The 23825-nt window shown below is 39.3% G+C and overlaps 1 protein-coding gene across 3 annotated transcripts in view; it reads right to left on the minus strand.

The window, feature by feature from the left end:
- Positions 1–4980: 4980 nt before the first annotated feature.
- Positions 4981–23825, minus strand: part of LOC138332916 (ubiquitin carboxyl-terminal hydrolase 3-like) — a 28294-nt gene continuing 9449 nt past the window's right edge. For 2 of the 3 annotated variants that reach the window (XM_069280943.1, XM_069280945.1), the window contains 8 exons: positions 23076–23189; positions 19500–19720; positions 17714–17797; positions 10416–10534; positions 9580–9699; positions 9210–9283; positions 8878–8918; positions 4981–5675 (listed from right to left, as the gene is read on the minus strand). In XM_069280943.1, the coding sequence (XP_069137044.1) occupies positions 5527–5675; positions 8878–8918; positions 9210–9283; positions 9580–9699; positions 10416–10534; positions 17714–17797; positions 19500–19720; positions 23076–23189 (922 nt within the window). In that variant the 3' untranslated portion in view covers positions 4981–5526. The remainder of the gene's footprint in view (positions 5676–8877; positions 8919–9209; positions 9284–9579; positions 9700–10415; positions 10535–17713; positions 17798–19499; positions 19721–23075; positions 23190–23825) is intronic. The other variant, XM_069280944.1, reaches the window with a different exon arrangement.

The following is a 23825-nucleotide window of genomic DNA, read 5'->3' on the forward strand; positions in this document are numbered from 1 at the left end:
AATGATTTGTTCCTTCATATTCTGTCCCAAGAGTATGCTAGATCTAAGATACAAAGCAAAAGCCTGGAGTTAAATCCAACACTTAACCATTACTGACAATAAATTTATAAGTAAAGATATTGTTTCAACCACATTTGACAGTCATGTTCAACATTGGACAGTCATGTTCAACACTGAACAGTCATGTTCTATTAAAACCACCCATACAGACACCAGAATTTGATACATGTACATAGTAACACTTTCTCATGGTGGGACAAATCAGCAACATAATGAATCTATCGATAGTGAGTATGGAAATAACACGAAATGTTTCACAAATACCCACAGGGCCAACAGTCAAGGTTAAACACTATAGACATACACTGTTCTCTGGTGACTTTGGAGACAGTATATATACCTATTATATCATATAGACACACACTGTTCTCTGGTGACTATGGAGACAGTATAGGTACCCATTATATCATATAGACACACACTGTTCTCTGGTGACTATGGAGACAGTATAGATACCTATTATATCATATAGACACACACTGTTCTCTGGTGACTATGGAGACAGTATAGGTACCTATTATATCATATAGACACACACTGTTCTCTGGTGACTATGGAGACAGTATAGGTACCTATTATATATCATATAGACACACACTGTTCTCTGGTGACTATGGAGACAGTATAGATACCTATTATATCATATAGACACACACTGTTCTCTGGTGACTATGGAGACAGTATAGGTACCTATTATATCATATAGACACACACTGTTCTCTGGTGACTATGGAGACAGTATAGGTACCTATTATATCATATAGACACACACTGTTCTCTGGTGACTATGGAGACAGTATAGGTACCTATTATATCATATAGACACACACTGTTCTCTGGTGACTATGGAGACAGTATAGGTACCTATTATATCATATAGACACACACTGTTCTCTGGTGACTATGGAGACAGTATAGATACCTATTATATCATATAGACACACACTGTTCTCTGGTGACTATGGAGACAGTATAGATACCTATTATATCATATAGACACACACTGTTCTCTGGTGACTATGGAGACAGTATAGGTACCCATTATATCATATAGACACACACTGTTCTCTGGTGACTATGGAGACAGTATAGGTACCCATTATATCATATAGACACACACTGTTCTCTGGTGACTATGGAGACAGTATAGATACCCATTATATCATATAGACACACACTGTTCTCTGGTGACTATGGAGACAGTATAGTACCATTATACATATAGACACACACTGTTCTCTGGTGACTATGGAGACAGTATAGGTACCATTATATCATATAGACACACACTGTTCTCTGGTGACTATGGAGACAGTATAGGTACCATTATATCATATAGACACACACTGTTCTCTGGTGACTATGGAGACAGTATAGGTACCTATTATATCATATAGACACACACTGTTCTCTGGTGACTATGGAGACAGTATAGGTACCCATTATATCATATAGACACACACTGTTCTCTGGTGACTATGGAGACAGTATAGGTACCCATTATATCATATAGACACACACTGTTCTCTGGTGACTATGGAGACAGTATAGGTACCCATTATATCATATAGACACACACTGTTCTCTGGTGACTATGGAGACAGTATAGGTACCCATTATATCATATAGACACACACTGTTCTCTGGTGACTATGGAGACAGTATAGGTACCTATTATATCATATAGACACACACTGTTCTCTGGTGACTATGGAGACAGTATAGGTACCTATTATATCATATAGACACACACTATTCTCTGGTGACTATGGAGACAGTATAGGTACCTATTATATCATATATTGACACACACTATTTCTCTGGTGACTATGGAGACAGTATAGATACCTATTATATCATATAGACACACACTGTTCTCTGGTGACTATGGAGACAGTATAGGTACCTATTATATCATATAGACACACACTGTTCTCTGGTGACTATGGAGACAGTATAGGTACCTATTATATCATATAGACACACACTGTTCTCTGGTGACTATGGAGACAGTATAGATACCTATTATATCATATAGACACACACTGTTCTCTGGTGACTATGGAGACAGTATAGATACCTATTATATCATATAGACACACACTGTTCTCTGGTGACTATGGAGACAGTATAGATACCTATTATATCATATAGACACACACTGTTCTCTGGTGACTATGGAGACAGTATAGGTACCTATTATATCATATAGACACACACTGTTCTCTGGTGACTATGGAGACAGTATAGGTACCTATTATATCATATAGACACACACTGTTTCTCTGGTGACTATGGAGACAGTATAGATACCTATTATATCATATAGACACACACTGTTCTCTGGTGACTATGGAGACAGTATAGGTACCTATTATATCATATAGACACACACTGTTCTCTGGTGACTATGGAGACAGTATAGATACCTATTATATCATATAGACACACACTGTTCTCTGGTGACTATGGAGACAGTATAGGTACCTATTATATCATATAGACACACACTATTCTCTGGTGACTATGGAGACAGTATAGATACCTATTATATCATATAGACACACACTGTTCTCTGGTGACTATGGAGACAGTATAGGTACCTATTATATCATATTGACATACACTGTTCTCTGGTGACTATGGAGACAGTATAGATACCTATTATATCATATAGACACACACTGTTCTCTGGTGACTATGGAGACAGTATAGATACCTATTATATCATATAGACACACACTGTTCTCTGGTGACTATGGAGACAGTATAGATACCTATTATATCATATAGACACACACTGTTTCTCTGGTGACTATGGAGACAGTATAGGTACCTATTATATCATATGGACATACACTGTTCTCTGGTGACTATGGAGACAGTATAGGTACCTATTATATCATATAGACATACACTGTTCTCTGGTGACTATGGAGACAGTATAGGTACCTATTATATCATATAGACACACACAGTTCTCTGGTGACTATGGAGACAGTATAGGTACCTATTATATCATATAGACACACACTGTTCTCTGGTGACTATGGAGACAGTATAGGTACCTATTATATCATATAGACACACACTATTCTCTGGTGACTATGGAGACAGTATAGGTACCTATTATATCATATAGACACACACTGTTCTCTGGTGACTATGGAGACAGTATAGGTACCTATTATATCATATAGACACACACTGTTCTCTGGTGACTATGGAGACAGTATAGGTACCTATTATATCATATAGACACACACTGTTCTCTGGTGACTATGGAGACAGTATAGGTACCTATTATATCATATAGACACACACTGTTCTCTGGTGACTATGGAGACAGTATAGGTACCTATTATATCATATAGACACACACTGTTCTCTGGTGACTATGGAGACAGTATAGGTACCTATTATATCATATAGACACACACTGTTCTCTGGTGACTATGGAGACAGTATAGGTACCTATTATATCATATTGACATATATTGTTCACTATAAAGAAACCTGTTCAAATATTTTGTGGAGATATATGTTCTCTGGTGGCTACGAGGAGGAAACCTTCGGACCGTACATACATACTGTTCTCTGTGGCTACTTTCAGAAGAAGCAACTCAAGTGTGATGTGGACTCTTTCAACCCTGGATAATAATCCAGGAACAAACTTTTATACAGGCAGAAAATGATTGAAAAATCACCAAGCAAATAAAACAACATGTTTATGCTCTATCACCAGTACCAGATCTACATACCAACTTTACAACATTGTACATTAAAAATCATGCAATTTTGAGCATCTTTTCCATAATATTTTGACGTGTGGAATAAAAATGTTTTAGAACTGAAACACTACATATACATCTATTCAGTGTTTTAATCCTCAATATAATTATAATTAGTGTCAAGTTATTTTCAGAGTAAACCTTTAAGCGTGCAAGAGCCAGTTTGCTTCAGTTTAATAGAACTAATATGCCTTAAATATAAATTGTTAAACAAGAGGCCCAGAGGGCCTGTATCGCTCACCTGGTTTGTAATGCCAAGTAATGTTCTGGATACAGGTTTATTGTTTCTTTTCTGAATTTTAATATTTACCTCTAATTCTCCTATTTGGCCCCACCCTTCCTCTAACCACGGGGTCAGAGCCAAAATTTATACATGTTCTGTTCCCCTTTCCGCAAGGATGTTTGTGGCCAAATTTGGTTACAATCCATGCAGAACTCTAGGACAAGTAGAGGTTTATAGGATTTTCCTCTATTTCCCCTATTGGGCCCCGCCACTCCTGCCCCCGGGGGCTCAGAGCCAAAATTTATATCAGTTCTGTTCCCATTCCCCCAAGGATGTTTGTGTCCAAATTTAGTTAAAATCCATGCAGAACTCTGGAACAAGTAGCGATTTATAGGATTTACCTCTGATTCCCCTATTGGGCGCCACCCCTCCTGCCCCAGAGGGTCAGAGCCAAAATTTATACAAGTTCTGTTCCCATTCTCCCAAGGATTTTTGTAGCCAAATTTGGTTACAATCCATGCAGAACTCTAAGACAAGTAGCGATTTATAGGATTTACCTCTATTTCCCCTATTTGGCCCCGGCACTCCTGCCCCCGGGGGCTCAGAGCCAAAATTTATACAAGTTCTGTTCCCCTTCCCCCAAGAAAGTTTGTTGGCAAATTTGGTTACAATCCATGCAGAACTCTATGACTAGTAGCGATTTAAAGGAAATGTTGGCGGACAGACGGACGCCGCGCCATGACATAAGCTCACCGGCCCTTCGAGCCAGATGAGCTAAAAATGAAATCATAGCTTTATTATTATTTCCTTCTATATATAAGCTATGAACATTGTTGTAAAACTTCCTGGTCAGTCAAACATAGCAACTCTGTTCATTCCTGCATTTAGTACTACGAATAATTTCATAAACTTGAATGGCAATTTATTTTATTCATAATAACTTCTTAATTCGTGGTTAACACATAAATCATATAGGCAGGTCTGGATGACAATAAACCTTCTAATCTATACAATTTAAACATTAGAAATCTGCGTTTTTTCTTAATCTAATTTCCCTATTTTTTTTCCAAAACATTTCTTTCAAAAAAATGATTTCAAAATTCCATTATGGTTTGATTTTGAAATGTATCATGTAATGTTATTCCATTACAACATCTACTAGATACATGACCAAATACCATTTCTATCCCCAGTTGGATTTACATATGTAAATATTCCAAACAGATAGTACTGCTAGACACCCTGGATCGGGCGATTGTTTTACTGGAATAGTCTTTAGACTGGTGGGCTAATACTGCTGTTACACTACAAGTTGTTCCTATAGATGGTGAAAAGCTTGGTGAACCTGTATTCCTGAACACTGGTGAGTGTTGGTTGGCCCAGTAAAGACTAGAGCCTCTCTGTGACGACCTGGACAATGGTCTCTGGTAGTTACAATCATGCGGACCCATCTCATTGTCTATGGCCGTTACCGTTGATGCCCAAACAGTCTGGCAGTTTGAACTCCCTCCGTATGTAGAAGAGTATGTAAGCTTTACACTTGGCCACGACCTCTGGGTCACAAGGGGTCACTGTACTGTCGTTAAAGTGGTACCACTGACCTACAAACAGGCAAACATTCACAAGAACTTGATTATTTAAAAAAATAACAGTAATCTGTTTATTAAGAAATTCAATAGCATTGCAAGATATAAAGCAAGTTTCAACCAAATTGGAATTTACACTAAAGAATGAATATGACTTCACAAATGATCTAATTACAATTAGACTTTTAATTCTGCTCCACTATGATGCTCACAGGGGTGTAAGAATTTTTTCCAAGTCACTTGCCCCGGGCAAGTAAAGCGCAATAATTCACTTGCCCGAAATTAAATTCTACTTGGCCCCCCCCCCCCCCCCCAAAAAAACCCATTTGTTTTATCGTAGTACTGTACTAGTGGAACTAGAAAATAAAAAACTTCAGAATTATCTAATAAACATTTCTAATTCTATTAAAGGGACAATTCAGTCTACGAGGGCATTAAAATTTGTACATATATCGGAAAAAAACAGTTCTTTTGGAAATTAGATCAGTCGGTTTTCAGTCGGTTTTACTGTGATATGCCTGAAAAGCCCATGGTTGTGACATGTGTGTAGATGTTCAAACTCGCTCGCTGTCCGCCATTACACATTGTGGTCAAACTTCTTGTATGCCGAACCCTGTCCCTTGCTCGTAGAATAATGCAACTTTTGTCTAGAAGTGCTCAAATCGCTCTGATAGTAGTGTGTTTACCTTATTAGGTGAATTGTCTTGCCTAAAAATCATTTTATCACCTTCTCAGTGGTTATGTAGTTTATTTGTTTAACGTGCGTGACTTTGGCTCGGGTATGGGTACAGCATCCATATTGTACCTGCTTAATTGTATTGATCAACGATTTGATATTTCAACGATATTAATTAAAATACTAAACAATGACGTGGAATTTGTCAATATTGTATGTTACATGTTTCATAAGAAATGTAGAACAATATTTATGCCATATTTTGCTTCTTGGTTATATAAAAGAATTAGCCTGAGTGAATTGTCCCTTTAAATATTTTCCTTCTATTATTAGAATAATAATAATAATAAAGAAATTAATTTGCAGCATTATTTGCATTTTTAACTTTCTTTTTTGTTTCTCTATCATTCTTTTTTTTTTTTAATTTCTGAATTCCTGAAACCAGATTCCGACTCCATTATTAGTACCCAAGTGCAACTTCCTACCTTGAACAGAGAGCGTTTTTACAGAGAAAAACTTCTTTCTTATGGCTAAAAATAATGGTTTAGACAACTAATAATGTCAGTTAACTCTAAAAAATATTCATATATAACTTAAAAGCAGTTAATTATTGTTTTATCAGATTGAACGTCTCTGAACTGAAGGTGCACCTAGCGACCCAGTTATGACCATTTCAATTTTTTGTTTATTTGGAACCAAGGATTTATAAGTGAGAAGGATTCGTGTCTGTCTCTTTACATTACTAAACACCACGCGAGACGCCTATGAACCGGGAATAAAAACCGTTTTTCTCAACAAACACTTGTCTTATCGAGTCAAACGAAACACCATTGTAAAGTTAATTAAATTTCACGACATTTATTACTTGCTTTAAAGACGGAATATTTAGAGGATATGTCTTAAATTTTCGTTAAAAAAATCGATAGCTCATAAAAAGACGGCCCCACTTCAGAAAGTAAGACGGTAACCCTCGCACCCGCAAGCTCCATCAAAGGCTGTGCCGGCGGATATCAAAGGAAAATAAGTCTTCGCCCAACGTCACGGTCAGTGCACAAACACAAAAGCGCCTGCCTTGGACTTCCCCAAAACCCAGTGTGACTTATCCTTCTCATATACATCCTTGATTGGAACACATCTAGTAGAGCGGACCCCATTTTTTCCGCGAAATATCACGAGTTTATTGACGGCAACCTGTATATATATAGACACCGCGTGAGCGGGCGGTCAAAAATAAAAAAACCATGGGTTTTTATGCAAAAAAAAAGTTAAAATTTGAGCTTACCGTGTCTTTTTATGGTTAAAAACTAGGGATCATGCGGAAAACATTGTAGACTGAACGAGAAAAAAATTCGGGATTTCGTTTTGGTTGTTAGCCGAGCACGCGCTGAACATGCGCAATGAGTGATTTTACGGACTTTGATTTTAATTGTAAACACAAGTACACGTATAGTTTACGATGGTGATGATTCTAATGAAGGATATATGACAGAAAAAATGAAATCCATCCACTGGCTTATTGAAATTGGATCATTATTCATTTTGTCAGGTGAATATTGCTCAACAGAGGAAAATTTGGGGTGGAAAAGACAGCGACTCAGTGTTCACATGTGCTGGCCATGGTCCAAACACTATCGAAGATCACACTGAGGCCAAAGTTCCTTTCAAATGCCCTAGAATTGTTTTTAAATATTTCAAATGCTACAAAAACAGTTAAGATGAGTTCAAGATGTAAAATTGAGTTTTTTTTTTCTTTTTTTTCTTTCTTTTCTCGGGGGTTTCACCCCCGGGCTCTTCGAAGCAGTGATTCAAAATGGCGACATGTTTACATGACCGTAGCAACTTCTGACATGCGCACTGATTATTATGTTTCTAAACTTTCGGGGTGCGCTATACTAGAAACTTCACGTTTATTTTTGTGAAATAAAAATTGTTTATAATCTTAAATTATTTGTTTATAGAAATATTTAGGCAGGTTTGTTTCCCCAGGTATTTAGTTATAAGTCTCATATAGCATAAAAGTTAGTGAACCAGAAAAATTATGTCCAGAAATTCACTCTGCTGTCGCTTGCCCAGGGCAATGTGAACCAACTTTTCTACTTGCCCGAACTCAAAAACTGGTTGCCCCGGCGTCGGGCAAATGGATTTTTACACCCCTGTGCTCTACGGTACACTTCAATACAAGATCTGTAAACTTCTCATTCGGGGTCACCTTAACATAGAGCATCGTAGTAGAGCGGAATTACAAGTCGAATTTTAATTAGATTACTTTCACTAACTATCTAAAATTCAACTTTCCACATGATACATGTATTGTTATTCTAAAGAAAACATGATGCATTCTTCTTTCAATGAGTAATGAACTTTTTAATCACATAAATTTCAAAGATAACTTTTCAAGAAAGATATTGAAATTAATGCTAAACCAAGTACATCTTGAATTTTTTACTAATTGATTTTTATTTATTACTTATCTATCATAATACTGATTCCAAAGATGTTGTCTATCATAATACTGATTCCAAAGATGTTGAAACCTCTCACCTTCGTGCATGGCATACGCTGTATAATGACCTGATCCAGCACTGAAAATCCCCAAAACCAAACATAACTTAGTAGGTAGAATTGAAAGATCACAAACTGATCAAATTAGTTATCTACCTACGAATATTTGGACTTACAATGGAATTACAATAGAATTTGCTGTTGACCTTTGCTATGTAGCCATTTCATTAATAATTCAGATAACTATTACCTGTCATTAAAGTCAATGTTTGTTTTGGGATATTACAAACATACTTAATTATGTTTTATTTCTGAAAGTCATTAAAACTAGATATAATTCTGTACTCCTACTTAAGAAGGAAGTCCCTTACCCAGATCCATGGTGTACAATGACAGCAGCAAGGTCATACTGACTACTCCCTCCGTAACTCCCACGGGTCTCATGCTAAAACATCATAAAACAATAACATACAGGGCCAACCTAATGAACATTTAACAAACACAAAACTCCCATGGGTCTCATCATAAATCAATACCATACGGACGGATGCCAGGGTATCGCATAAACTCACCTTGGTCCAATGGTATGTTGAAACGTGATAATTCAAAGATCAGATAGCATGTCATTCACTACTTGTTTTACATATAAAAGTAACACATCAAACGACATCTGTTAGGCGTGTACACTTAAAATAATGTGACTTAATTGAGCAATTAAATTTCCGAGGTCCTAAAACGTACCAAATTGTCCAGGACATATCTGTTCATATTGAGCTCTCGGAGTGGAAATTCTATGAAAGTTTCCAACTTCATTCGAAAGAAGGACTGCCATCTAAAGCGCTTTATGTGTAAACATAAAACCTGGAAACAAAAAGTATGTTGACTATTACGATGTCATTTGATGAATTTAAGATATTTTGCAATTTCTTTCCTTTTAAATTGCTACCCTAGATATTTCTAGGATGTTATTTAATGACAAATAGATACCGTAGATGGCTATTTCATGATTTGGACAAAAAAATGGGAAAATGAAATTTTCACGTTTTTTTTTTTAATGTTTTTTTCTATTTGACTATAAGTGTATGCATAATTCATCCATTTCTTAATTTTTTCCCCCGGGACAAATCCTTATCCCAATAGCAATAACCTACAAAACCGCAAAAATATCAACACCATGGAAATCACAGCCTATACGATACTACAATCTTATTAAAATAATATTTGTAATTCCGTTCTACGACTATGGTCTATGAAACGCTCCAATACAAAATATAACTACTCCTCCTTCGGGGTCACCTCAGCATGACCCCTGGCCTAGAACCTGAACATATCAGAACATACTAGTAGCCGTTTATACTTCCAAGGGAGATTTCATAGGCAGTAGCTGATTGGCTACCCATAGAGGTCATACTGTGGTGACCCCGAACGAGAAGTTTATATCTAATTTTGGAGCGTATCGTAGAGCATTGTAATGGAGCAGAACTACAAGACTAATTCTGATTAGATTGTACGACACTATTTTAACCTTAAATCTCAGTAAACGTAACATACAAATTTCTTAGAATTTTCTGACTTACATTTGGCAGCCGTCGTATCCAGAATTTCTTAGTTGATCTTTGTCTCTGTTTACAATTACTACACATGTAGAGTTCTGATTCTTCCAACTCCTCTACTTCCGTAAAGCTAGTTAAGCAGTCTGAAAAAAAGTAGTTATATGTGTACAAAATTCATGATAGTATTCTGTATGTGCATACTGTAAAAACAGGGCATCCAGTAGGATCAAAATCTCAAAGAGTCAGTGACCCTTGGCTCTAAAATCCTGAGGGTCAAATCAAATTCCTGAGAGTCAAAATATTAAACTTGAGGGTCAATAATTAATCGTGTTAAAATTCAGCTATTTAGATATTTCTACAAGTCAAATTTTATTACCAATAACATTGATTATGTTTAAAAAAGTAAATATGACAATAATGTTATTTTTTCTATAGAATAAAAGAAAAGAAAAAAAAAACCTATTATGTCAAATATTAATTAAACTACAGTAATAAATTTTAACGTTAATTTATCAATTTATCATAATCAATTTTCAAAAATCTTTATAATTTAAAAGGATATTTTTTGATATCTGCTGATCATGTATATATTATTTAATCAATAACTTTTTTTTTCATAAAAAATGATTCTTTTATAAAACAAAATAGGACAAGTAGCGATTTATAGGATTTACCTTTATTTCCCCTATTGGGCCACACCCGTCCTGCCCCCGGGGGCCAGAGCCAAAATTTACCAAGTGGGCCTGTGTTCCCTTCCCCCAAGGATGTTTGTTGCCAAATTTGGTTACATTCCATGCAGAAATCTATGACTAGTAGCGATTTAAAGGATTTACCTCTATTTCCTCTATTGGGCCCCACCTCTCCTGCCCCCAGGGTGTCAGAGCAAAAATTTATACAAGTTCTGTTCCCCTTCCCCAAAGGATGTTTGTGGCCAAATTTAGTTTACAATCCATGCAGAACTCTAGGACAAGTAGCGATTAATAGAATTTACCTCTATTTCCCCTATTGGGCCCTGCCCCTCCTGCCCCCGGGGGACCAGAGGCAAAATTTTATACAATTTCTGATCCCCTTCCCCCAAGGATGTTTGTGGCCAAATATTGGTTACATTCCATTCAGAACTCTATGACTAGTAGCAATTTAAAGAATTTACCTCTATTTCCCCTATTGGGCCCCGCCCCTCCTGCCCCGGGGGGTCAGAGCCAAAATTTATACAAGTTCTGTTTCGCTTCCAAAAAGGATGTTTGTGGCAAATTTGGTTACAATTCATGTAGAACTCTATGACTAGTAGCGATTTATAGGATTTACCTCTATTTTCCCCTATTGGGCCCCGCCCCACTTGCCCCTGGGGGATCAGAGCCAAAATTTATACAAGTTCTGTTTCCCTTCCCCCAAGGATGTTTGTGGCTAATTTTGTTTACAATCCATGCAGAACTCTAGGACAAGTAGCGATTTAAAGAATTTACCTCCATTTTTCCCTATTGGGCCCCGCCCCTCCTGCCCCAGCGGGGTCAGAGCCAAAATTTATACAAGTTATGTTCCGCTTCCAAAAAGGATGTTTGTGGCCAAATTTTGGTTATAATTCATGTAGAACTCTATGACTAGTAGCGATTTAAAGGATTTACCTCTATTTCCCCTATTGGGCCCCGCCCCTCCTGCCCCCGGGGGACCAGAGCCAAAATTTATACAAGTTCTGATCCCCTTCCCCTAAGGATGTTTGTGGCCAAATTTGGTAAACTTCCATTCAGAACTCTATGACTAGTAGCGATTTAAAGGATTTACCTCTATTTCCCCTATTGGGCCCTGCCCCTCCTGCCCCCGGGGGACCAGAGGCAAAATTTATACAAGTTCTGATCCCCTTCCCCCAAGGATGTTTGTGGCCAAATATTGGTTACATTCCATTCAGAAAACTCTATGACTAGTAGCAATTTAAAGAATTTACCTCTATTTCCCCTATTGGGCCCCGCCCCTCCTGGCCCCGGGGGGTCAGAGCCAAAATTTATACTAGTTCTGTTTCCCCTTCCCCCAAGGATGTTTGTGGCTAATTTTGGTTACAATCTATGCAGAACTCTAGGACAAGTAGCGATTTAGTGAATTTACCTCTATTTTCCCTATTGTGGGGCCCCGCCCCTCCTGCCCCCAGGGGGTCAGAGCCAAAATTTATACAAGTTCTGTTCCCCCTCCCCCAAGAATGTTTGTGGCTAATTTTGGTTACAATCCATGCAGAACTCTAGGACTAGTAGCGATTTAAAGAATTTTACCTCTATTTCCCCTATTGGGCCCCGCCCATCCTGCCCCTGGGGGTCAGAACCAAAATTTATACAAGTTCTGTTCCCCCTCCCCCAAGGATGTTTGTGGCCAAATTTGGATACATTCCATGCAGAACTCTAGGACAAGTAGCGATTTAAAGGATTTACCTCTATTTCCCCTATTGGGCCCCGCCCCTCCTGGCCCCGGGGAGTCAGAGCCAAAATTTAAGTTCTGTTTCGCTTCCAAAAAGGATGTTTGTGGCCAAATTTGGTTACAATTCATGTAGAACTCTATGACTAGTAGCGATTTATAGGATTTACCTCTATTTCCCCTATTGGGCCCCGCCCCACTTGCCCCTGGGGGATCAGAGCCAAAATTTATACAAGTTCTGTTTCCCTTCCCCCAAGGATGTTTGTGGCTAATTTTGTTTACAATCCATGCAGAACTCTAGGACAAGTAGCGATTTAAAGAATTTACCTCCATTTTCCCTATTGGGCCCCGCCCCTCCTGCCCCAGCGGGGTCAGAGCCAAAATTTATACAAGTTATGTTCCGCTTCCAAAAAGGATGTTTGTGGCCAAATTTGGTTACAATTCATGTAGAACTCTATGACTAGTAGCGATTTAAAGGATTTACCTCTATTTCCCCTATTGGGCCCCCGCCCCTCCTGCCCCGGGGGACCAGAGCCAAAATTTATACAAGTTCTGATCCCCTTCCCCCAAGGATGTTTGTGGCCAAATTTGGTAAACTTCCATTCAGAACTCTATGACTAGTAGCGATTTAAAGGATTTACCTCTATTTCCCCTATTGGGCCCCGCCCCTCCTGCCCCTGGGGGATCAGAGCCAAAATTTATACAAGTTCTGTTCCCCTTCCCCCAAGGATGTTTGTGGCTAATTTTGGTAACAATCTATGCAGAACTCTAGGACAAGTAGCGATTTAGTGAATTTACCTCTATTTTCCCTATTGGGCCCCGCCCCTCCTGCCCCCAGGGGGTCAGAGCCAAAATTTATACAAGTTCTGTTCCCCCTCCCCCAAGAATGTTTGTGGCTAATTTTGGTTACAATCAATGCAGAACTCTAGGACAAGTAGCGATTTAAAGAATTTACCTCTATTTCCCCTATTGGGCCCCACCCCTCCTGCCCCCGGGGGTTAGAGCCAAAATTTATACAAGTTCTGTTCCCCCTCCCCCAAGGATGTTTGTGGCCAAATTTGGTTACATTCCATGCAGAACTCTAGGACAAGTAGCGATTTAAAGGATTTACCTCTATTTCCCCTATTGGGCCCCGCCCATCCTGCCCCCGGGGGTCAGAACCAAAATTTATACAAGTTCTGTTCCCCCTCCCCTAAGGATGTTTGTGGCCAAATTTGGTAAACTTCCATTCAGAACTCTATGACTAGTAGCGATTTAAAGGATTTACCTCTATTTCCCCTATTGGGCCCTGCCCCTCCTGCCCCCGGGGGACCAGAGGCAAAATTTATACAAGTTCTGATCCCCTTCCCCCAAGGATGTTTGTGGCCAAATTTGGTTACAATCCATGTAGAACTCTATGACTAGTAGCGATTTATAGGATTTACCTCTATTTCCCCTATTGGGCCCCGCCCCACTTGCCCCTGGGGGATCAGAGCCAAAATTTATACAAGTTCTGTTTCCCTTCCCCCAAGGATGTTTGTGGCTAAATTTTGTTTACAATCCATGCAGAACTCTAGGACAAGTAGCGATTTAAAGAATTTACCTCCATTTTCCCTATTGGGCCCCGCCCCTCCTGCCCCAGCGGGGTCAGAGCCAAAAATTTATACAAGTTATGTTCCGCTTCCAAAAAGGATGTTTGTGGCCAAATTTGGTTATAATTCATGTAGAACTCTATGACTAGTAGCGATTTAAAGGATTTACCTCTATTTCCCCTATTGGGCCCCGCCCCTCCTGCCCCGGGGGACCAGAGCCAAAATTTATACAAGTTCTGATCCCCTTCCCCTAAGGATGTTTGTGGCCAAATTTGGTAAACTTCCATTCAGAACTCTATGACTAGTAGCGATTTAAAGGATTTACCTCTATTTCCCCTATTGGGCCCTGCCCCTCCTGCCCCGGGGGACCAGAGGCAAAATTTATACAAGTTCTGATCCCCTTCCCCCAAGGATGTTTGTGGCCAAATATTGGTTACATTCCATTCAGAACTCTATGACTAGTAGCAATTTAAAGAATTTACCTCTATTTCCCCTATTGGGCCCCGCCCCTCCTGGCCCCGGGGGGGTCAGAGCCAAAATTTATACTAGTTCTGTTCCCCTTCCCCCAAGGATGTTTGTGGCTAATTTTGGTTACAATCTATGCAGAACTCTAGGACAAGTAGCGATTTAGTGAATTTACCTCTATTTTCCCTATTGGGCCCCGCCCCTCCTGCCCCCAGGGGGTCAGAGCCAAAATTTATACAAGTTCTGTTCCCCCTCCCCCAAGAATGTTTGTGGTTAATTTTGGTTACAATCCATGCAGAACTCTAGGACTAGTAGCGATTTAAAGAATTTACCTCTATTTCCCCTATTGGGCCCCGCCCATCCTGCCCCTGGGGGTCAGAACCAAAATTTATACAAGTTCTGTTCCCCCTCCCCCAAGGATGTTTGTGGCCAAATTTGGATACATTCCATGCAGAACTCTAGGACAAGTAGCGATTTAAAGGATTTACCTCTATTTCCCCTATTGGGGCCCCGCCCCCTCCTGGCCCCGGGGAGTCAGAGCCAAAATTTAAGTTCTGTTTCGCTTCCAAAAAGGATGTTTGTGGCCAAATTTGGTTACAATTCATGTAGAACTCTATGACTAGTAGCGATTTATAGGATTTACCTCTATTTCCCCTATTGGGGGCCCCGCCCCACTTGCCCTGGGGGATCAGAGCCAAAATTTATACAAGTTCTGTTTCCCTTCCCCCAAGGATGTTTGTGGCTAATTTTGTTTACAATCCATGCAGAACTCTAGGACAAGTAGCGATTTAAAGAATTTACCTCCATTTTCCCTATTGGGCCCCGCCCCTCCTGCCCCAGCGGGGTCAGAGCCAAAATTTATACAAGTTATGTTCCGCTTCCAAAAAGGATGTTTGTGGCCAAATTTGGTTACAATTCATGTAGAACTCTATGACTAGTAGCGATTTAAAGGATTTACCTCTATTTCCCCTATTGGGCCCCGCCCCTCCTGCCCCGGGGGACCAGAGCCAAAATTTATACAAGTTCTGATCCCCTTCCCCCAAGGATGTTTGTGGCCAAATTTGGTAAACTTCCATTCAGAACTCTATGACTAGTAGCGATTTAAAGGATTTACCTCTATTTCCCCTATTGGGGGCCCCGCCCCTCCTGCCCCTGGGGGATCAGAGCCAAAATTTATACAAGTTCTGTTCCCCTTCCCCCAAGGATGTTTGTGGCTAATTTTTGGTTACAATCTATGCAGCAGAACTCTAGGACAAGTAGCGATTTTAGTGAATTTACCTCTATTTTCCCTATTGGGCCCCGCCCCCTCCTGCCCCCAGGGGGTCAGAGCCAAAATTTATACAAGTTCTGTTCCCCCTCCCCCAAGAATGTTTGTGGCTAATTTTGGTTACAATCAATGCAGAACTCTAGGACAAGTAGCGATTTAAAGAATTTACCTCTATTTCCCCTATTGGGCCCCACCCCTCCTGCCCCCGGGGGTTAGAGCCAAAATTTATACAAGTTCTGTTCCCCCTCCCCCAAGGATGTTTGTGGCCAAATTTGGTTACATTCCATGCAGAACTCTAGGACAAGTAGCGATTTAAAGGATTTACCTCTATTTCCCCTATTGGGCCCCGCCCATCCTGCCCCCGGGGGTCAGAACCAAAATTTATACAAGTTCTGTTCCCCCTCCCCTAAGGATGTTTGTGGCCAAATTTGGTAAACTTCCATTCAGAACTCTTGAAAGAAAAGAAAAAAAAAACCTATTATGTCAAATAAATTTTAAAACAGTAATAAATTTTAACGTCAATTTATCAATTTATCATAATCAATTTTCAAAAATCTTTATAATTTAAAAGGATATTTTTTTGATCTGCTGATCATGTATATATTATTTAATCAATAACTTTTTTTTTTCATAAAAAATGATTCTTTTATAAAAAAAATGATGATTAGGCTGTTTTATTAATCTTAGTTACTACTGCTATTTTTTGGTTTGAGATAAAAATTTTATTAATTCAGCAGTATTTCTAAAACGGTTTTCAAAAAATAAATACAATGTTTTTTATCTATGTTGTGTTTCTTTTCCACATCAATCCTCTTTTCATATTTGCCGCCAAAAACCAATTAGAAGCGGTAACAGGAATGATTTACGCTTCTCACACTCTAACCCTGATGGTTTGTGGGTAATGTACATGCAGGGTTATTCAGGTTAACAACAAAATGGCTTCTGCAGCATGCATCAAACTAGGCCTATTTACGATCTCATCTCTGCTTACAAGTTATGTAACATTGATTTAATGAAATGGACATCTAATACAGCTTTGATTAAAATGTGATTGCTGATAAGAATGTGCAGTTTTAGCGGACAGGAGGTAGGTAGGTACTTGTAGAGTTGTGACTTCTTTACCTGTGCTCCAATTAACAGATTACGGTCGGACTAAGTCACAGTTGAGTGAATCTTTTAATTGGTGTGGGGTGTTCTACCAATTAGTGTCACTGACCCTAGCTAATATACACCTTATTGAGGACTGGGCATCACATAATACACACATACACAAGCCTGATAGACAGTGGTAGTAAAATTATTAAATGTCAGATTGACGCACGGCATGCAGATCGTGCGTCCAAACCAATTTTGCTGCGTCAATGACCCGAGGTCTCGGGTTAATGGATGCCCTGTAAAAACTTGTGTTTTCATTTACATTCCCCCCCCCCCCCCCCCCCCCCCCCCCCCCCCCCCCCGCCCAAAAAAGTTTTCTTCATGTAAAATTGACCTCTTTTTCAGGTGAATTTCAGGTGAAGCTCTTTTCATGCAGAAAATGTGTCAGCAGTGTTGGAAAATCTAGAAGCATGGGGATTACAAAGGTACCTTGAATCTTACAGGTATATAGGATAAGAAATGAATACCTGATAACCGACAGACTTGTTGCTCTCCGTCTTTGGATTTAGCTACCCGTGTTTGGTACTGGGCTGGTATATCCAGTGACAGATCTGTAAATAGATCAGCAATTTATTACATCAACCACACTACTGGTATAATAAATAGTAAAATCTATACTGCTATCAACGAATGCTATTTGGAAGTAAGCTCTGCTATCTAGATGCAAATTATGTTGGTGTTTTAATCAACTCTAGTGCTATCTCACTGTCAGAAGTATACTCCAAAAAAAAAGATCCTAAAAAGATACACCACACAGTTATTATACAACGGCAGAGATAACTTAATGTTATAGTAATATAACAATTGAACAATGAAAATCAATTAGTTTTGTTCCTTTCTATGGTATAAAACGTCTTCACGTCCTTAACAGATATATCTTTTACTGTAAAGGGCAGATAAGGAAAATACATGAGGACACTTGAATAGAAATGGGTGGTGTTTGTACTTAACCGACATCCATACACTATAAAGGGGAGATAATTAGCGTGATACTTGCCTAGAAATGGGTGGTGTTTGTACTTAACCGACATCCTTACACTATAAAGGGGAGATAATTAGTGTGATACTTGCCTAGAAATGGGTGGTGTTTGTACTTAACCGACATCCTTACACTATAGAGGGGAGATAATAAGTGTGATATTTGCCTAGAAATGGGTGGTGTTTGTACTTAACCGACATCCATACACTATAAAGGGGAGATAATTAGCGTGATACTTGCCTAGAAATGGGTGGTGTTTGTACTTAACCGACATAGACTATGGGTGGTGTTTGTAATTAGTGTGATACTTGCCTAGAAATGGGTGGTGTTTGTACTTAACCGACATCCTTACACTATAAAGGGGAGATAATTAGTGTGATACTTGCCTAGAAATGGGTGGTGTTTGTACTTAACCGACATCCATACACTGTAAAGGGGAGATAATTAGCGTGATACTTGCCTAGAAATGGGTGGTGTTTGTACTTAACCGACATCCATACACTATAAAGGGGAGATAATTAGCGTGATACCTGCCTAGAAATGGGTGGTGTTTGTACTTAACCGACATCCTTACACTATAAAGGGGAGATAATTAGTGTGATACTTGCCTAGAAATGGGTGGTGTTTGTACTTAACCGACATCCATACACTGTTAAGGGGAGATAATTAGTGTGATACTTGCCTAGAAATGGGTGGTGTTTGTACTTAACCGACATCCTTACACTATAAAGGGGAGATAATTAGTGTGATACTTGCCTAGAAATGGGTGGTGTTTGTACTTAACCGACATCCATACACTGTAAAGGGGAGATAATTAGCGTGATACTTGCCTAGAAATGGGTGGTGTTTGTACTTAACCGACATCCATACACTATAAAGGGGAGATAATTAGTGTGATACTTGCCTAGAAATGGGTGGTGTTTGTACTTAACCGACATCCTTACACTATAAAGGGGAGATAATTAGTGTGATACTTGCCTAGAAATGGGTGGTGTTTGTACTTAACCGACATCCTTACACTATAAAGGGGAGATAATTAGTGTGATACTTGCCTAGAAATGGGTGGTGTTTGTACTTAACCGACATCCTTACACTATAAAGGGGAGATAATTAGTGTGATACTTGCCTAGAAATGGGTGGTGTTTGTACTTAACCGACATCCATACACTATAAAGGGGAGATAATTAGCGGGATACTTGCCTAGAAATGGGTGGTGTTTGTACTTAACCGACATCCTTACACTATAAAGGGGAGATAATTAGTGTGATACTTGCCTAGAAATGGGTCATGTTTTTTAGATTCCACTCCACACACTAGACAGTTGACTTCATTCTGGAGTAAGCCACCAAATATAGCTGTGACAATGGTACTTTTGCCCTTGGGTCCTATAAACGGACTGTTGTTGTTTGGGTAGGGTAGAAGTGTCAGCAGCTCTGTGTGTAGTCTGTCCAGGAGGTAGCGCATAAACTCGTGGGCGTCCTGTTGTTGGTAGCCCCTGTGTAATATAGAGAATATTTATATCATCATCGTCTGCACTTTCAGCATCTCAGTCTAAACTTTCAGCATCTCAGTTTAAACTTTCAGCTTCTCAGTCTAAACTTTCAAAATCTCAGTCTACACTTTCAGCATCTCAGTCTAACTTTCAGCTTCTCAAACTTTCAAAGTCTCAGAACTATTTTGTGAAAAAACTCTTCAGTGTAGCAATAATCTTTGAATTCTAGTACATGATACATAATTATCTTAGGGCTGTTCCAGCAAAACATATATGGCACCCAAGGAAGGCACTTTAAAAATACTATGTGCCATGGTGGCGTTTCAATAAAATCACTACTGTGGGTGGGTCTATCTGAAGCATTTGTAACATTTTGAAATAAAATGCAAAATTTGTGGTTTACAATGTTGTTGTCAGTCATCCGGACTACAAAAATAACTTGAGAAAACAATATTAATGTGTTGTTCATCTTCAATAAATTATTTTCTGGATGTTTTAATATAATAATGACAGAACATTTATTTAAAACATATTATATTCAATCAAACTTGGCAATGGTACAGAGAAACAATGGATTAGTATTGGCAAAATACTGTTGTCATCAATAGATCTTTATTTAAATTCACTGGTATTAAGTTGTGGAAAAAGTGGCAGTTCACAAGCTTAAGTGTGAATGTCCAGATGTCTACTCTTGCATTACCCTGGGGCAACACTTTGGTATCTTTAGTAGATTTTTAACTGGTTCTATGAAGATTGTACCTTTATACAAATCTAGTAATTGATGCAGCACATAAAACAATAGTTAACTGCACCATATACGGCACAATTTTGTCCTAGGACTCTTCGGTGATGCTAGAAATCAAAATATGTAAATCCAAAAAGATGTTGGAGCAAAACAAACAAGAGGCCCAGAGGGCCAGTATCGCTCACCTGGTTTTTTGTTAGTAATTATCACAAGACTCAGACAATTAGAAAAATAAGCAAAATTGACTCCCAAAGTTTAATTTTGAATCACAACCATACAATGATGCTATTGATACCATACAAATATGCTATCCAATACATAGGTTCAGAGACAAAGTAATTTATATGAAAATAGTAGCCTAATTGACCTTTTGACCTCGCATCTATTGCCGTCTAAGGCCCCGGGGGTCAGCCCTATCATTTGTACAATTTCAAATCCCAAACCTATAAGGATGCTACCATTGCATTATAAGTGCTCTTCCATTCTTAGTTGCAGAGAAGAAGTCGTTTATATGGAAATAGCTAAATTGACCCCTTTTGACCCCACCCTTCAGGCCCCTGGGGGGTCAGCCCCATCATTTGCAAAATTTTGAATCCAAACCCTATAAGGATGTAACCATTGCATTATGAGCGTAATCCCATGTTAAGTTGCAGAGAAAAAGTCATTTATATGGAAATTGACCACTTTTGACCCCACCCCTCAGGCCCCCGGGGGGTCAGCCCTATCATTTGCACAATTTTGAATTCCCACACTATAAGGATACTACCATTGTATTATGGGTGCTATACCGTGCTTAGTTTCAGAGAAGAAGTCGTTTATATGGAAATAGCCAAATTGGCCACTTTCGACCCCGCCCCTCAGGCCCCCTGGGGGTCAGCCCAATCATTTGCACAATTTTGAATCCCCACCCTATAAAGATGCTACCATTGCATTATGGGTGCTATACCATGCTTAGTTTCAGAGAAGAAGTCGTTTATATGGAAATAGCCAAATTGGCCCCTTTTATATGGAAATTGACCACTTTTGACCCCGCCCCTCAGGCCCCCTGGGGGTCAGCCCCATCATTTGTACAATTTTGAATCCCCATCCTATAAGGATGCTACCATTGCATTATGGGTGCTATCCCATGCTTGGTTTCAGAGAAGAAGTCGTTTATATGGAAATAGCCAAATTGACCCCTTTTGACCCCGCCCCTCAGGCCCCCCGGGGGTCAGCCACATCATTTGTACAATTTTGAATCCCCAACCTATAAAGATACTACCATTGCATTATGAGTGCTATCTCATGCTTAGTTTCAGAGAAGAAGTCGTTTATATGGAAATAGCCAAATTGACCCCATTTGACCCCGCCCCTCAGGCCCCCCGGGGGTCAGCCCCATCATTTGTACAATTTTGAATCCCCACCCTATAAGGATGCTACCATTGCATTATGGGTGCTATCCCATGCTTGGTTTCAGAGAAGAAGTCGTTTATATGGAAATAGCCAAATTGACCCCTTTTGACCCCGCCCCTCAGGCCCCCGGGGGGTCAGCCACATCATTTGTACCATTTTTAATCCCTACCCTATAACGATACTACCATTGAAATTATGAGTGCTATCTCATGCTTAGTTTCAGAGAAGAAGTCGTTTATATGGAAATAGCCAAATGGACCCCATTTGACCCCGCCCCTCAGGCCCCCGGGGGGTCAGCCCCATCATTTGTACAATTTTGAATCCCCACCCTATAAGGATGCTACCATTGCATTATGGGTGCTATCCCATGCTTGGTTTCAGAGAAGAAGTCGTTTATATGGAAATAGCCAAATGGACCCCATTTGACCCCGCCCCTCAGGCCCCCGGGGGGTCAGCCCCATCATTTGTACAATTTTGAATCCCCACCCTATAAGGATGCTACCATTGCATTATGGGTGCTATCCCATGCTTGGTTTCAGAGAAGAAGTCGTTTATATGGAAATAGCCAAATTGACCCCTTTTGGCCCCGCCCCTCAGGCCCCTGGGGGGTCAGCCCCATCATTTGTACAATTTTCAGTTAGTAGCCCATAAGGATGCTACCAGCCAAATTTTGTTGAAATCCGACCAGCGGTTATGGAGAAGAAGTCGATTGTTGACGGACGGACGGACGGACGGACGACGGACGCCGGACGCCACGGTATGGCATAAGCTCACCTTGGTCCCTCGGACCAGGTGAGCTAAAAATTAAATCGCTTCTATGCCATAGTATCATTCACAAAAAAATAGATATGTGAAGGGGTCAACAAAATTGAAAATCGCTTCTATCGGTGGGTCTCCCTATTTCAAAGTGCCTTCCTTCCCCTACCATATATGTTTTTCTGGAACAGCCCTTACATACCCCAGGATAAACTGATTTTCCTGGCTCAAATTCTTTACTTCTCTTTCATTTGTTTAATAAATTTATGGATGGTACCCAAAACAAATGTCTTGATGGTGTTCGTGTTTTACTGAAAAAGCACTGTCAGTGGATTTTGAAATAGTTTTACACATATTGCATTATTCAAAACATTTTTTTAATATGACTTCATTTTACTTCTGGATTCATTTACATATACGTTATTGGTTTAGATAGAAATTTTTTTTTTACAATTATATCTATACCTAAATCTTGGCACAACTTTCCAAATGACACAGAAGAGAGATTCGGGTGAAATGGCTCCTTTGGTACCCTGCCACAAAGCAACTAGTGTCTTCCGTAACTCCTCGATTAGAAGTCTGCAAAACAGGAAAATAATATTAGTCACCACAAAGCTACTAGTGTCTTCCGTAACTCCTCGATTAGAAGTCTGCAAAACAGGAAAATAATATTAGTCAAAGGAACCTATACAGAAAACAATGGCAAACATGTAATTGTGCTGCAATTTTGTGAAAATTTATTTCTCTTCATACATCATTATTGACATTTTAACTAAAATAATCCATTAAGTCATTATCATCTTCAGATTCTTCAGATCATTCCTAGTGAACCCCAGAGACTAAATAAGGATTTTTTATTTCTAATTTGCTTAGTTTGGCTCCAGCTTATGTTTGATCAATGGGACTAATTCATGTATCACACGATACCTGACAACTTTTGTTTGGGACTCTTGGTGATGGATCGACACTTAAAGATGATATCTCCCATAACGTCATTTTCATTGGGAAGATTATAAAGAGTTACATTCCATCACCACTGTAGATCCTAATCCGACACAAATGTTATCACATGGTACACAAATAAGTCCTATTCCTTATCAATTCCTTGCAATATTTAAAATTCACTACTTATATATTTCAGTAATTGTTCACTTATAACATGCTGAATTGAAGAATGATTTCCTAGAATCCAGTACGAAGATTCCTGCAGACAGA

This window comes from Argopecten irradians, chromosome 10, assembly GCF_041381155.1.
Source record: "Argopecten irradians isolate NY chromosome 10, Ai_NY, whole genome shotgun sequence".
In the NCBI taxonomy this organism is placed as follows: Eukaryota; Metazoa; Mollusca; class Bivalvia; order Pectinida; family Pectinidae; genus Argopecten; species Argopecten irradians.